The sequence below is a fragment of the Sinohyriopsis cumingii genome, unplaced genomic scaffold (genome assembly GCF_028554795.1).
Source record: "Sinohyriopsis cumingii isolate HCF-2022 unplaced genomic scaffold, ASM2855479v2 utg000127l, whole genome shotgun sequence".
Lineage (NCBI taxonomy): Eukaryota > Metazoa > Mollusca > Bivalvia > Unionida > Unionidae > Sinohyriopsis > Sinohyriopsis cumingii.
Window position 1 is genome coordinate 6,716,346 of NW_028315871.1, and position 17,084 is coordinate 6,733,429.

General features: G+C 39.2%; 1 protein-coding gene across 2 annotated transcripts in view; it reads right to left on the reverse strand.

The window, feature by feature from the left end:
* LOC149774873 (uncharacterized) overlaps window positions 1–17,084 on the reverse strand; it is an 82,141-nt gene that overhangs the window by 44,711 nt on the left and 20,346 nt on the right. For both annotated transcript variants that reach the window (XM_089944710.1, XM_089944709.1), the window contains exons 7-8: window positions 15,492–15,564; window positions 13,760–13,863 (exon numbers count right to left, since the gene is read on the reverse strand). In XM_089944710.1, coding sequence (XP_089800836.1) covers window positions 13,760–13,863; window positions 15,492–15,564 — 177 coding nt within the window. The remainder of the gene's footprint in view (window positions 1–13,759; window positions 13,864–15,491; window positions 15,565–17,084) is intronic.

Sequence of the window (17,084 nt, forward strand, 5' to 3'; positions counted from 1 at the left end):
GCTTCGGGCGGGATGCTGTCACTACCTGGTGCTTTGTTGTTTGGAAGGCAGTCGATTGCTTTGCTGAGCTCCTCTAAGGTTGGCACTTTGTCGAGCTCTTCCATGGTGGGCAGATTCTTTATGCTGCTGAGGGCTGCATCAGTGACGGACGTTTCTCGGGAGTATAGTTCTGAGTAGTGCTCCACCCATCTGGCCATCTGTTGCCCACGGTCTGTGATCTTCTCTCCCGTCAGGGATTTCAGGGGAGCAACCCCTTTCACTGTAGGGCCTAGAGCCTTCTTGATGCCACTGTACATGCCTTCGATGTGTCTGGACTCGGCACTGCGCTCGATCCCTTCACACAGTTGTTGCCAGTACTCGTTCGCACACTGTCTAGCAATGCGTTGGGTGTTACTTCGGGCACTTCTGAGAGCAGCAAGCGTCCGTTCATTAGGGCATTTTTTGTAAGCATTGAAGGCTTTTCGTTTCTCCTCGATTTGTGGTTCCATCCTTGATAGGTGTGCATTGAACCAGTCCTGGCTGGGTCGTTCCTTCTTGCCAAACGTTGACATAGCTGTACTGTAGATGGCACCCTTCATGGCGTTCCACTTGGCTGTAGCGTCATACTCAGGCAGATCCTGGAGAGCCTTGTTCAGGGCAGACACATACTCCTCCACCTTGGCAGGGACTGACATCTGTGCAGTGTTTATGGGAGGACGTCCTTTTGGTTTTGAGCGGTGTAGCGCGTGTGGCTGTAGTCGCACTCTGCTGCTCACAAGGGCATGGTCGGAGTCACAGTCTGCACTGTGGTAGGTTCTGGTGGAGAGGACGCTGTTAAGGGCAGAGTGCCTGGTGATGACCAAGTCGAGTTGGTGCCAGTGATGAGATCTGGGGTGTTTCCATGACACTTTGTGTTGTGGCTTACACTTGAAGAAGGTGTTTGTGATGCACAGGCCATGGTAGGTGCATAGCTCCAGCAGTCTCTGGCCGTTTTCGTTGGTCTTTCCAGTGCCATGATATCCGAGGCAGGTAGGCCAGGACTCGTGGTCCACACCTACTCTGGCATTAAAGTCGCCGAGGAGGAATAGTGGTTCATTTTTGGGGCATCCTTTGATCTGTTCGTCCAGCTGCCCATAGAACTGATCCTTCACGTCTTCTGATGACGTGAGGGTTGGGGCGTAGACACTGATGATGTTGACAGGACCTGAAGTAGTGGTGAGGCGGATGGACAAGAGACGCTCAGTGCCCCCGTGGGAGGTTCAACCGAGGCCAGGAGATTGTTTTTGATGGCAAAGCCCACTCCGTGCTGACGGGGCTCCTCAGGTTCTCGACCCTTTCAGAAGAAGGTGTAGTTTTCCTCTCTGAGGGAGCCACTAGAGGCGAGCCTGGTTTCCTGGAGGGCAGCTATGCTGATATTTAGTCTGGTGAGTTCTCTATCGATGATGGCCATCTTTCTGGTGTCGTCCACTTCTCTGAGGTCATTGGAGATGCCTGTACACATGGTGCGCACATTCCAGCTTGCAAATCGAAGAGCTGGAGTCTTCTTTATTGGTTTCTTGTTTCTTTTGTCTGGTGTGGAATTACCGTCTGCTTGTCATGCTGAACAACACACTGAGCTCCAGACACCCACTGGAGCAGGCAGACAATGGTGGGTCAACACCTTATTGACCGGGGGCTGCCCGGCTTGAGGTGGGCGATAGTTGGCCAGTGGGACACGATGATCCCTCCCACCATCAAAGCTGACCCGTGGCGCCCCTTCCCTACGCCAATCGGGTGGGACTTATAACCTGTAAACTGTCAGCTTCCGTGTTGTTTCCTCACTCAGTAGCGAGACTGGAGTGTCCTCTCCAGGGTGCAAGCCTGGGCGTGGAGTATGGAGATCCTGGGCTGCCCAGACGTCAGGATCCCCCTCTCGTCCTTGCTGGTGGGGTCCAAAGGAATGCTGAGCATGACATTTGGCACCAGTTTGGATGCAGGAGATGCTGGAAGGAGGTCGTAGTTGACCCTCATCCCCTTAGGGGCTCCACTCCTGATTTTATGTCTGGGTTTACTCCCGTAGCCTTTCCTTCTCCCGAAGATATCCACAAGGCAGTGGAGCCATAATCCAATGGATGGGACTTGGTTGGTTTTGAATCAGAGTTTCCTTCTCCTAGATGAACTGCCTGACAAGGCTAACGAGCTTCATCTGCCCGGGTTTGGGGTCAGAGTTTCCCTTCTCTTAGACTGGTTGCCTGCCAAGGCTAATGAGCCCAGTCTGCCCACCCAGTTATACCGCCGGGTACTCGGTCGCGCCACACAGCAGGCTCTGTTAAAACAGGGGGCACCGCGTGAAGGTGCTGCTGTGGACACAATAGTGTAGGAGAGGCCATATGCAAGTAACCTCCCGCCCCGCAGAGCGAGACAGTGGTCCTGCGGCGATCGCTACACCTGGGAAGGAGAGGCTATGAGAGACGCTTCACTTTCCTTTGGCAAGCGGGATGTCAGGCCCAGGCCACGCACTCCACTAAGATGCTGTGGAATATAATGTTCATTTCATTTTGAGTGCAGTAAGGAGGATGTTAATGCACTTGGAATGTAGTCGAGATTACGTTACAATTTTGAAATGTAATCAAACTTTAGAACCCATGACATGGAATGTATGTGGTATGTGGCAGTCCACAAAACAGCTCTTTAGTTCATTCAGAAACAAATTTAATCAACCAAAACCTAAAGTGTCAACTACATGAGTGTACATGATTTGTTTACAAAGTAGTACTTAATACACTATACTACTAATGGGCACATGTGTCTTGCAAGTGCATACAATATGAAGGTGTTCAATATCGTAAAATACTGCACCATTCTGACAATGTAAAGATAATGAAAATGAAAATGACCATATAATAAAACCCATTGACAAATCCTACAAAACTGTCATTTATTTCTGTACAGCCTGTCTAGAAATTCCAGTAATTTGTTATTTATCTCTGTACAGCCTATTATGAAATCCTACAATCAATTCATTATAAAGTGATTAAAAACATCTGACTACAGAGAAAGAGGCATAAGAAAGCAAATTTTAAAGTAAATTATGGTTCTCTGAGAATACTTACCCAATCACATTATGCTAGGAATATAAGCCTGCTACCTTGTGAATCCAGCCCTACTAAGACAAAAATCGTCTTATTGTCAATTTTTAGATAGACAAAGGGCAGTAATTCTTGCCTATTACCTCCCCTTGATACCACCAGGTGTTGCCAGTTTTTAGCTGAGTGTGACATTAATGTGGATGCTCGCATGGTGGGGTGGTTGGGAGGGTTTTATAAGTAATGCAATTGGGTATGTATTCTCCGAGAAATATTAATTAAATTTAAAATTTGCTTACTGCTTCAAATACATTCCCCAATCACATTACGTTTTGAGAATAAGTAATAGGAAGAGTGAATACTGATCATCTGCCTCTATGTCGGATATCCTTCAGGAGATGAGTGGCTGGCTTCCCCATATGAAAGATAACCTTTTCTCCTAATAACCTAAGAAACACAGCCCATGATCACTTATGGGACTCGTGTGTGTGTGTATATATATATATATATATATATATATATATATATATATATATATGGCACAGTAGATTAAGTTGAGATCTTCTCAAATACCAAAATTTACACTGGCAAATCCAGCGAAGCTAATGGGCTGTGTCGATTGGTCAAGTTGGGTCTGGTGACATCTGTGCTGCTGCCACTGGCCCTCCCAGATCCAACATTTGTCTATGCAATGCTAAATCTCTGAGGTAAAATCTTGAAATGGTTGACTCTGCATGCCAGCCAATAGATTATATGTCTCAAATTGAAACATTGCATTTAAAAGCAAGTCTCACAGAAATGGCTTTAATCTCATGAGCTGTAATCCTCACGTGGCAAGTCTATCCTTGAGAGATTTCAGAGTTCGCCGAGCATATAAACCACTTCAACCATGAAGCAAGGGCTTGAATGGTGATGCCTTGTTTTCTGACCTTGACTGGGAGGAGTAATATTTGTGCATGAAAAGACTTCTCTCTCTTGTGTCTCACATAGTGTTTGAGGGCACAGATGTCAGGCTACTCTGATCTGGTGAGATGTCAGAGCACACCAAGCATATGACCCCATTCAGCCAGGAATAAAAGGCATGAAGCATGATATTCTGTGTTCAGTCTCACAGAGATTCCTCAAAACTTCAGAGGAGAAAGCTATGTGAGAAGAGGCATTGCTTGTGCCATGACTTGTCTCTGTGCATCTCAAGTAGTGCCTGAGGGTGCAGACATGATCTTGTGCGGCTGCCTCTCTAGACTTGTCTATGGAAAAGAGAAGACAAATGTTGACTCATCAGTTACCTACAGATGACAACTGATTCTTGGCAACAAAGCCTGGTTATGTAAAGAGGGCTACTGAACAATATGAACTGAACAGAAGGTAATTCATGTCGACTAAAAGGACACGTAGCTCACTAATCCTACATGTGAAGGCTAAAAGTATCAGGAAGCATGTCTTGCATGATAGGAACTTTAGTGAAGTGTGAATGAGAGGTTCAAACATGCTTGAGTTAAGCCAAGTTAGAACCCAAGACAAATTCCATTTTGGAAACAATGTTATGGAGTTTGGTTGCTGGAGAAAATTCTCTAACAGATCTGAGAGATCTTTGTCATGCCCAATGTCATATCTGCTAAGATGTCAGAATGTTTGAGATCCCTGATCCCTGAGGGCACTAACTGAATCTTGCATGGCTGCTGTTCTTGATCTGGCTATGGAAGAAAGTGAGCAGGGACACTGGTTGACTATCAACAGTTGGTAATCTGTTCTGGGCTATGGACCCAATGGTATCTTGAGAACTACCACAATCTCCAATCTGAACTGAAGAGAATCCCAGCGATCACGAGGGGGGATGCAGCCCTCTTACCCTGCATGATGAAGCTAAAGCTATCAGTAAACACGGTCTGCATGATATTGACTTTACTGATGTGTAGGCCAGAAGTTTGAAGGGGGCCAAATCTAGCCATGTTAAAAAACACTGATTAGATCACTCTGGAGACAAATAAGGGATAATGGTCATCTTGCCATTCTTACCCCATAATTGTAGCACCATAGGGGTGTGTGGCACTGGCCCACAACCCCTCCCAGATGGCTAATAGTGAATCTCATGGCCTATGGTGCTGTGTCTGGAGCTGGGGGGGGGGTACAAAAGTGGTAGTTGTTGATTCCAGCTCATCGCCAAGGAGACAGTGGAGTACTTAGTGTGAGTGAAAGCCCAGGGGTTGATGAGGGCCGAAGGGAAGAATGGTGAGTTGAAAACAGTTTGGCAGTAAACGTGGAAACTAGCAATAAACTGGGTGGTAAGGGAAATGGAAGTATACATCTGTCAGATTGAGACTAATGGCATACTTGCCACATCCAACAGCACAAGGACATCGTCCTTCCCATCTTGAATATAGTGAGGAGATTCCAGTAGAGGATGGGCCTCCACCTGCTGTTTGCACGCCAAATGCAAGTCTTGAGTAACTCATCAGGGGACGAAGGACTAGCACCATATCATCGAAAGGCATCCATCTCCCAGTTTGAAGGTGTATCATGTCGAGGGGCGAGGGGATTGTTGATGAATGAAACCCAAAGCCCCTCTAACTGATCTGGATCAGTCCACCCCCCGTGCTTCTAGGAGAACAGGGATGTTCGGTGAGCTCAAATCAGTTTCTTACAGCCACTGTACTACTGCATGATAGGGGTTGATGTATAAGATATGATTACTCTAACATCTGGCATTGCTGGTAAAGACAGCGCTGCTGCCCTTCATCACCGTACTGCCAGTATCTCTGGCCTTTCCCATACTGTCAACATTGCCACACTACTGGCTTTTCAAGAGCCATCACTTCATATATGTCCATCTGGCATGCACCTGTGCAGGCCACTCCATAGCCATGGCTGAATGGGCAGATTTCTCACTGAAGTTGATGGTGAAATAATGACATGTTGCTGACTGCCCAGCTACACAAATGGATCTATTACCATGATCACCATAAACATTGTGTAGTTGGCCCATTCTGGCCAAGAGGTCTCCATGCTGGGATGACTGGGCTGCTGGTAATGTTGAAGCAACTGCCGGTGTTGGATGGAAGACTGGTGTTTCTGCAGCAGTATTATTATTATTATCTGAGTCCAGCTGATCAATCGTAAATCCCATGCACCCTGACTTACTGGCCTGAAGCCATGCTCTGACATATGTGGAAGCTTTCCCAATCTGGGTTGCCTAAATATGGGGAATAATCCTCTAATGTTTTGCTCAGATTGAAGAGAGTGCAGCTTCAACTGCTGTATCGATTGACGCATCTTATCCAGTGACAGATGATCCCCTACTTTATCCTCTCCGTCCCCTGACATAATGGTATGTGTTGGTTCTGTGTGACAAATTTTAGCCGGGGTGGGGTGGGGTTGTTGTTCCAGTGACTCCTCGGCCATCTTTCTTTCCCCTAAGCCATTTTCTGAAGTACAGCAGTACATGTGTTTTCTGACCAAACACTGCTCCTTCCCTTCAATGCTGAACAAGGGAACCTTTGTGCACATGCATGTTATGCTGGTAGTAAACATTCCTCCTGAACCGACAGAAGATGAGTGAAAACAAAGCATAGATTAGTAAATTAGAATGTGACTAACTGGCAAATAGTATAAATCATCTAACTCAGCAGCCCATACTACATACTATAGATGTTGTGTAACAGAAACCATGTATACATGACATAAACAAAACAAGAGTCATGGTAAATTTCCATGCTCTGAAGTGGCCTTTTGGACGTTTAATCGATATATGCTAAAAATGCACAAGAAACATAAACTGAAGCAGAAACTAGTAATGTATGACATTATTAGGTTGCTAAAAACACCGCTGTAACAAACAGATCAGTGAAGTGTCATATCATAAACCTATGGCCCTATTTAAAATTTATGCTGCATACTTGGTTAATAATAACTATATCAAAACAGCATGAAATATGAATAATATAAGCATAATTATCAAGTAGTGCTTCAGAATCCGCTATTAAGAGCATCGTTGTTGTTGTAGGGTTAAATGCCATTTTTCAGCACATGATAGGCTATACATGGTGGCCAGTATTAATGGTTGAGGAAGAACACTGGAAAACTCCGGAAAGAACCACCGACCCACGAGAAGCTACTGGCAAGCTTTCTCACATACCCACATTGGCCGAATATTAACAGCACCGTAGTTTACAGAGTAAGTGAATAAAGTAAAATGTACACTAACCCATAAAGTCAATGAGAGCATGGTGGGATGGTTGTCCTACAAAACGAAATCCCTACAAGTGACAAATTTCTCAAATTATTGGCAGAAATTGTAAAATAAAGCATACCACCTGCCGTAGAGTGATAAAACTGTATTATAAGTGCAAAATTAATGTATGCTGGGTCCATAGGAACACAAAAAACGGGCTGGGTTGTCAGAGGCTATTGAAAGCATGTGTCTCAGGACACAGTGAGGTTAAAAACTGGCAATGCCTGGTTGTATCAAGGGGAGGTAATGGGCAAGAGTTACTGCTCTTTGTCTACTCAAACAATAGACAATAAGAAATTTTCATCTTTGTTTAGCACTGGATCTGCAAGGTAGCAGGCTAATATTCCTAACAAAATGTGATTGGGGAATGTATTTGAATAAGAAACAAGTTCAGCACAATACATTTTACTGGCCATGCTAACTGACTTAATTTGCTTGCCATAATTTCAATATTCATTTAGTCAGAATGTACTGTCTTGTGATGCAAGTTTTTGCATCATTGTGCAAATTATTATTTTTTCAGAAAGACACTGTACAGAAGGTGCCGTTATCTAACTTGACCAACCTGAGGCTGATTATCTCAAAACTATCTCATAATCAAACATAACATTTAGGTCATACAGTATAAGCAAACAGACCAAGTTTGATTAAATTTATTATAAAGCATTGCATTCTGGGAGTAACAACCTTGATGAACAAAAGGTCACCTCAGGTTTTGTCAAAACTAGGATGTACATTTCAGTAAATAACCCTTATTAATATGCATAAATTTGTCTCAATACTGAAATCATGTTAGATTATTTTAAATGTTAACAACCTTACCAAACAATTCTTATTAAAACTGCTAAGAAATATAGCCTCTAGGTTTGGGACAAGCTAAGTCAGTAAGATTCCATCTAACTAAAGATATGGAGTTTAACTTCAAGCTCTCAATAGCAATCATCACAACAACTGGCTTTAATGCCAATAATCAAAACAAGACTCTGCGGTCCAAATGTTAAGGCCAATACTTTAAAAAGGGAATGACTTTGTGATCCGAATTCCAACAATATATATTGATCAGAGTAGGTAAGCTAGGGTCTATTCTAGAACTGAAAACTGTGGGCAGGGAAATTCTCCATTCCCCCACATGAAAATAAAAGCTCCTCAAAGGGATTGATGCTCTACTGTCCAAAAAAATTTCCCAGGAATTGAAGAAAGATGATTTCTTCTATTAACTGCTGAGCATGGGAACTATCTGTGCTATTCTTCAGTGAATAGATTTTCAAATGAGCCACTGTGTCAGCCAAATATCATTAGAAGACATTTTGTGAAACCCTGCTGCTGATATGACCATCCAATCAGAATTATGTATAACAAAGCAGTAATAACTGAGGTCAGATCGGCAAAGTCTTCAATTAGGACCATCCAGATACCATACTTAGTCTTCTGGTGAAATCCCATGATGACATGACTGTACAATCAGGAGGAGTATCAATTAGATTTTCAAGATAGCTGCTCTAGTGGCCATACTGGATGTCAGGTTGGCTGGTGACAATAGCATGCTGATATATATTCCATACAAAAGGAGTTTGAAGAACAAGATTTTCAAATGGCTATCATAGTGGCCCTATTCGACATTAGGTCAGTATCATAATGGCCCTATTGGACATTAGGTCAGTATCATTTTTATTTCGGACCAAGACAACATCATAATAAGACTTTTAGTGAAACCCCCATTTCATATGACCATCCATTGAATAGGATTAGTGATAACAAGATTTTCAAGATGGCCACTGGGGTGTTCATGCTGGATATCCAAGTGGAACCATTTTCACTTAGAACTAACAAGACATCATAAAATGTCTTCTGGTGAAAACCCCATGTTGACAAGACTTTCCATTCAAGAGGGGTAGCAATAGCAAGATTTTAAAAATGGCTACTGGGACATTTTCATTTTGGACAAACCAGACATAACAACAAGTATTATAGTGAAAGCCCATGCTGCAACAACCATCCATTCAGGAGTAGTTTGAATAAGATTTTAAAGATGGCTGCCCTGGCAGGTATATTGGATGTCTGAGCAGCACCGTTTTCATATAAGAACAACTAGACCTTCAGATAAATGTGTATATAAAGTTTCATAGCAATCTTCCAACAGTTTAGTAGTAGTAGTGATAATAAATTGTGCTAACAGACTGACAGACATCTGACAACAGATAGTAGGCCATCCTACAAGCTCTTTTGGTCTCTGACAAGACGATCTAAATGAGAGAAATTTTCAGAATATAACAGGGAATTACTGAAGAAATGAATAGAGAACTTGAAAATTCAATGTGTGAGGTTTACTCCTGTTGATTTTGTTATGCAATTTGTAAAAATAATTTGCTCTACAATTGTGCATCCCATATAATAATCCCAAGTTTAACCGCTTCATATGAAGCAAACAATCCCAACATGCAAAGCAGTTACCCCTAGTCTACCTGTAAAAAAATTTCCAGGTGGACTTAAGCGGATTTCAGACAGGTTTCTTAAGCGATTTCTGCCTAAACCATAATTGCTCATATTAAGGGAGATTAGGCAAATTTCAAGTGAAATTCAGGTGGATTATGGGCAGAATTTTAGGTGAAATATGCAAATTAGTTGTTCTAATATTCCACTTAAATAAAAAGAATCCATCTAAGGTTTCTGCCTGAAATAAAAATCCGTTTGAAATCCTGTACAAACGTTTCCAGGCGGACTTAAGGCAGATTTCATACTGGTGTCTTACGCATTTTCTGCCTAACCATAAACTTAAAGATGCTTAGGCGAATTCCAAGCAGACTTTAGGTGGATTTCTGGCAGAATTGTATGCAGATTAGTTGTACTAAGATTCCGCTTAAACAAAATAATCCATCTAAGATTTCCGCCTGAAATAAAATTATACCTGAAAAATTCCCGCCTGAAATTTCCACCTGAAATAAAAATCCGCCTAAAAAAAGGCTGCTTAAAATATCTAAATAAATATCATCCAGTAAAAAATCTGCTTCAGATTTCTATTAAACTGCCTAATGATTCTTAGACATCATTGGGAATGAATGATAAATATTCACAATAATTTTTAAAATGGATCATACATTTTATTTGGATTTAGGTTTTTCTTGTCCTCATTTTCTTTCTTGCATACAAAACCTAATCCATGATGGCATCATTTAAGTCATTCATTTCACTGCAAGTCTGGTGAGATTTCACAAAATTTTTGACCAAAACGTTCACTGAAAATTTGGTGGGATCTGACAAAAATATCACTGAAATATTTGTGAGATTTCACAAAATTTCTGACCAAAACTTTCACTGAAAGTTTCATGAGAGTTTACTAAAATTTTGGTCAGATTTCACTAAAATTTTGACCATTATATAGTATTTTACTGAAGTTTCAGTAATTTTAAACAGACATTTCAAAAGGTTTCAAATAAATAATGGAAACAAATTAAACAGGACTTCATTAACCAAGGTAATTTTTCAGTGTACATAAAACAAAATTATACAGATGTTGTAATTATATGACATCCTAGGCAAGAGATATGGGAGTTGTAGTGCAGACTTGATTTCTGACTAATGTACAAATTATGCTGCTGTTGTGGTCTCTTGAATTAGTCCTTGTTCCATAAGCAGCCATGACAAACGTTTATCATGATATTATTGCTCTTATTTTACACTGAATTCTAACACAACTAGAATATTTTGATAATAAAAACAATAATACCACTCACGATACTGAAGACTGATTCAACTTGTGGGCAAAGAAAACTCAGCAAAAATATTACTATAACTGATATACATGGGTATCTGGCAAACAATATCAACAATTCCCACCAGTGATCTATACTTTGTCCCTCCTGGAAGTTAATCAATTTGGATTTCAATAACTGTGAAATCACCCTGGTTCAATTCCTTGTCATATTTAGCATGTTAGCTGCTACTGTAAAGCTCTTCATGGCATAAATAACAAAATGCTGATATTACTGCCTTTGTGGAACTGATGTTTGTGTCTGGATTTTCTTTTTACCTTTTGCACTTAGATCTAAAAAAGGCATCTAAACTACACAAAGAAAGATAAAACTTTGCACAGAAAAGTTTGATGATTGGGGTAGAAATGAGCCATGACACAAAATATGAGGTCCAATAAACCCAAAATATTGTTCAATTTTCACTCTTCTGTATATGCATGAGTGGAATAGCCAATCAAAAGCAATAGCTTTTAGACCCCTAAATAACCAACAGTGCATTTCCCAGCCTAATTTTAGGCAAAAATGAAAAGAATCTCCAGAGGAAAATGAGTTAAAAGTTCTTAATGCAAAAGTTCCAACAACTAGAATTTATGCTACTATGTTCAATGACTGGACAGACTGGAGACATAACAAGATTATCCATTTACGTGTCTCCACACAGATGCAGCTGGGGTCAGTTATGACTTGCTGTCAATGACAATGACATCATCAGTTATATCTTAGCATCAAAGACAATGACTATGACTATTGTAACAGAATTGTAAAAATCCCTTTGTTATTTGCTGAGTACTAAAATGCTCAGGTTTTGTTTTTTGCATACAACAATGCCCGAGGGTAATTTATGCATATTGTACAATATTTTGAAACAGTGAGTTTGGTTCATCCTATGCAACACGTGCGAAGTGCTTTCAATGGGAAAAACTGATTTTCATCAAGGGCACAGATGACGTTGGGCTACATCATCTGTGTATAAATACCTCACCATTGGACAAAAACATTACACAACAGAAACATCTTGTCAGTGAGCGGTCTACTTAATGACTTGCGGATCTCCAGCTGTAGAGGTATATGAGTTATTTATTAATTCCTAATGTATATTTTAGGTTATAAATATTGTACTTCCACTTTTATTTTTTTGTATATTTTCTATGTAGCTCCAGCTTGCGCAGTATAATGCATATATTTTCTATTCATGTATGTGACTTAACAAGAGATCTATATTAGCAATAAAGTTGCATTTTATTAAGAAATGTTTAGTACCAAAGGATTCTTATCGGACACAGGTAGGTTCACTTCTAAACCTGTTTATTGCTTTGTAATGTTATGCCAATAATGTAATGTGTATAGCTTACCGTATATAACATCATTACATGTTATTGTATATGCCCATGTCATTCTTAGTACACTGTGTTAGATTCAGTTTTAGCTGACCAGAGTTGATGGGGTAGCAGCTGTAGAGCTGACCATAAAGCTGACCATAGCAGCTTCAGATCTGACCATAGTCATCAGAATTGACAAGGTAGCAGCTGTAGAGCTGACCGTAAAGCTGACTATAGCAGAGCTGATTGAACATCATTTTGCTGGTTGAATAGTAGGTGATCGGACCTTGCTGACTGATTGGTGGGTGCTGATTGCCTGATTTACCAAGTGATTGAATGGTGGTCAGTGATTACCTGTAAAACTGACTGCTTGCTTGACCAGTATGACTGATAGTCAAGTATTCTAGTGACCGAGTGTTTTGTGTAACTACATACATGTATTCTTTTAGCTGTGGGCTAATTTAGGGGTTTGTTATACCCAGTGTTTTGGGGCAGTAAAGATATATTGTATGATATCTGTCCCATTTTTACATCATTTTACTATTTGAGTAAAGTACCTCATTTTTCACTATTTGAGTGAATCCATCATTTTTACTATATGAGTAAAGTACATAAATTTTACTATTTGAGTAAAATACATCATTCTTTTCATCATGTGATATTACTGTGAATCATTAACCTTTGTCCTTGTACTATGTAAGGTCATTTACTTGTATTCACATTTATGTTACATTATTAGGTTTGTGCAGATTGTGTTAATTTGTCCAATACTTGGATCTTATACATGCACATATTAATCATAATTCTTTTTTTCATTCGAGTCATTCATCAATAAACACTGTATTTGTATCAACCATCAAAAGTGTTCTGTTATAAATCTGAACCCAACCCGGTTATCTTGTTACAACTATGACATTGTCAGTCATAACTTGCTGTCAATGGCAACAATTATGACATTGTCAGTTATGACTTGCTGTCAATGGCAATAACTATATTTTCAGATATGACTTGCTGTAAATGACAATGGCTATGACAGTGTCATTTATAACTTGCTGTCAATGGCAATAACTATGACAATGTCAGTTATAACTTGCTGTCGATGACAATGACCATCACACTGTCAGTTATGACTTGCTGTCAATGGCAATAACTATGATATTGTCAGATATGACTTGCTGTACATGACAATAGCTATGACAGTGTCATTTATAACTTGCTGTCAATGGCAATAACTATGACATTGTCAGTTATAACTTGCTGTCGATGACAATGACCATCACACTGTCAGTTATGACTTGCTGTCCATGACAATAATTATGACACTTAAGAGCATGTGATTTGTTAACACTCACATTTAGAGAACAGCTTACATTTTTCATTTTAAATGAAATAAATATAACTGGCTTGGTTTTCTCTTACCTTTTATCGGCCTATTGGAACACTGTTTGCAGACACATACCATAACTGAAACCACTAGTATGACAAATATGCTGCTGATGATGATGACTGGAAGAAGAATTCCCCTGTAAAAAATATTTGAAACAGAAATATACATTTCCAGTTTAGTATTATTTTACATACAATCATCAAAATTAAACTGTAATAGAATTTTATTGAATAAACTCATATGTGAATGATTACATACCTTACTAATTCTACAAACAAGATCACTTATGAAATTAAAGATCACATGAAGAAAACAAGCTCATTTTCTATGAAACCAATACAGTAGTTTGCATGTCTTACCATTTTCGAACTTACAAGGTAAAACTGATTAGATTTGTATTTGTCTAACTCCAATAGCACCTAAACCTTAGAAAAATGGAAAATTTGCTGTAATGGTAATAATAATAAGGCTTGGATATCTATTTATGTGTTCCAACATGCATATAACATTGTTTTCATCTAAATCAAATTGTATTTGGCTACATGAAATTGCTTTTGGCTTAACATCAAATTTCTTTTGGCTATGTCAAACTGTATTTGGCTACAATTAATTGCATTTGGCTTCATATCAAACTGTATTTGGCTTCATCAAATTGCTAACTGGGTAGGCCCGTTTGCACAACACAATGATTTTTTAAATAACTTGGTAGACTCATTTTCACATTCACCCTGAACTCTGAACTAATTTGGAAGGCCCCTTTTTTCACATTCACCCTGAATTTTGAACTAACTGGGTAGAGTGGGCTACTGTTTTCACATTCATTTTTCAATCTGAGCTAACTGGTGGGTGAGTTTGTTTTCACATTCACCATTAAGTTTGAACTACTGAACTAACTGTGTAGGCCACTGTTTTCACACACACACTGAAGTCCGAGCAAAATGGGTAGGCCCCTGTTCTCATATTCACCCTGAATTTTGAACTAATTGGGTAGGCCCATTTTCAGAGTCTTCCTGAATTTTGAACTAACCGGGTCAGCCAGTTTTCACAGTCACAATTACGTAGTTTCTCATATTCAATGCACATGACCTTCGACCGTTAGACTCCAGAATCTTATTATTCACAGTGTAAACCATCTACAAAGTTAAGTCAAGGAACTTACTCTACAACAAAATTTATTCTGCAAAACTCAGTTGTCTTCAAGACCTTTGTCCTTTAAATGCAAAATAAATAGGCCTCTTCCATACCTTAAGAAAAACTCCTCCACAAACTTTGGTGAAGGTACAGGGACACAGTGACCAAACCATTGACCTTTTGACCCCTTGCCCAACATGTAAGACATCCACAAACTCTGGTTAAGGTACACAACTGAGAAATGAAGTTTTGTTGCAAATCAATTTTTCCTTTCAGTCCTTAATCTTTTACATTCTGACCTGAACAGGAATTAGGCATCTTACCTAGCCAAAGTTTGGTTCAGGTCTCTGATGCAAAATTAATGCTAGTGTGCTGAAACCATTTTTTTCCTTCTATGACCTTTTGACTCCAAAAGCCCTGTTCTTCTTTCTTTTATTAACAGGAATTTGGCAATAAAAGTTGGCAATGGTAAGCAATTGTAATTGTAAATCTGAAGGCATTGTGTAGAAAAGGAAAACCACATGGACAGACAGACAGGTAATGTCACAGAATAATACACTCAACCTAAAGCTGAAGAACTAAAAATCAAATGAGGATTTGTTTTGATTGACACAATGCAGCCTGTATTCATACACTTCATTTCCTTTGGCTTCTGTGTCAGTTCCATCCTTTGTAGCATCACTCTTGTCAGTATTCTTTGTTGTGTCTGCAAAAGCAAACAATATAACAGATTTGTTTTTATTTCATGTCTCATTTTACAATGCATGGTTAAGGTAGAATACATTAAAAACTGGGAATAAACAAATAATAATATAATTCCTAAACCAGGATTAACAGTCCTTCATCAGAAAAAAAGAATCTTCTGAAATTCAAGACAAGTCTATTTCTTGTTTTTAACTTGAGCAATGAAACCATCTCTGATATTCTTGAGAAACTCTAACATACCAAATTTGGTAACAAAAGTATTTTGTCTATATTTAATAATTCAAACTTCTATGAATTGACTGTACTTTCTAAAATTAGATTGGATGTAAATGGTCATGTGATACTGATCTGGCATTTTTAACAAATTGATAAATTCTTTGGACAACTTTTGGATCCTGTTTCAAGGTCATTTTATGTGAAGTTTTATCTCTATCAATGCCTTGCACCATAATAATAACAACAAGCCCCTGCCCACCCACCCCTGTTATTTCCAATCAAAATTTACAAACCTCAGATTAAAATTGCCCATTACAAGTTTAACGTAATTGCACAGATCTTCGTGCACTCAGTACACTCTCCTTTTGCCAAAAAATCCAAATAGCAGGCTTTACTAGCCAATCTTTAGAATTTATTGCATTTTGCATCTATAACATGTTCCAGTAGCTGTTAAAGGTCATGGTCATATCACGAGTTGGGGATCTCACTAAAATGGACACGAGTTTATTTTTGAAAGATTGAAATGCCCAGAAAGGAAGAACAATGAATGCTATAACAACAATGACCATATGCAAACATAAAAACAGGAATAGCCTGGTTTAAATAGTATCAACCATTCTTTTAAAATTAAAAATCGTGATCATAACAAGCTCCCTAGATAACTGCCATGACTCATTCTGACACTACCATATACTACTTCATAAAAATGGATTAACAAAGATTAGGCTATGCATTCAGTTGCAATGAAAAGGCTAATGAAAGAAAACTTCAAGCCACCTAAACGTGAACACTTTGTTAATGAAATCTGCTGATATGATGACAGAAATAAATTCAATGTAAATTGGAATTATAAGGATTAAATGATCATGGTAGGGTATTTATCGAGGTGTAAATTGTTACCTAATCAATCACACAGTTAACATAAAGTAAAATACTCCACCATGATCATTTAATCCTAAAACATCTTCATAAGATACTTGTTGTATACAAAAAAAAATCATGGTCATCTCCTTTGACCTTGAACCTGAACAGAACATCATTCAACTTGCCTCATACAAGGTCAAGATATAACCAAGGCATAGTTTAGTTAAATCTAAAATAAACATATTTTCAAAAGAGATCTTCAAAGTTACTGATGTTTTAGTGGCCAAAAGATTTTTCAGGAATCAAAGATAAGAAAGACAATTTCTTCTTTTTAACTGCCGAGTAGGTGTACATGAATTAGCATATTAATTGCAAAATTGGTACGATAATATTTACTTATCATGTCCATAATTAACTTAACATAAAATTAAGAGTTACATG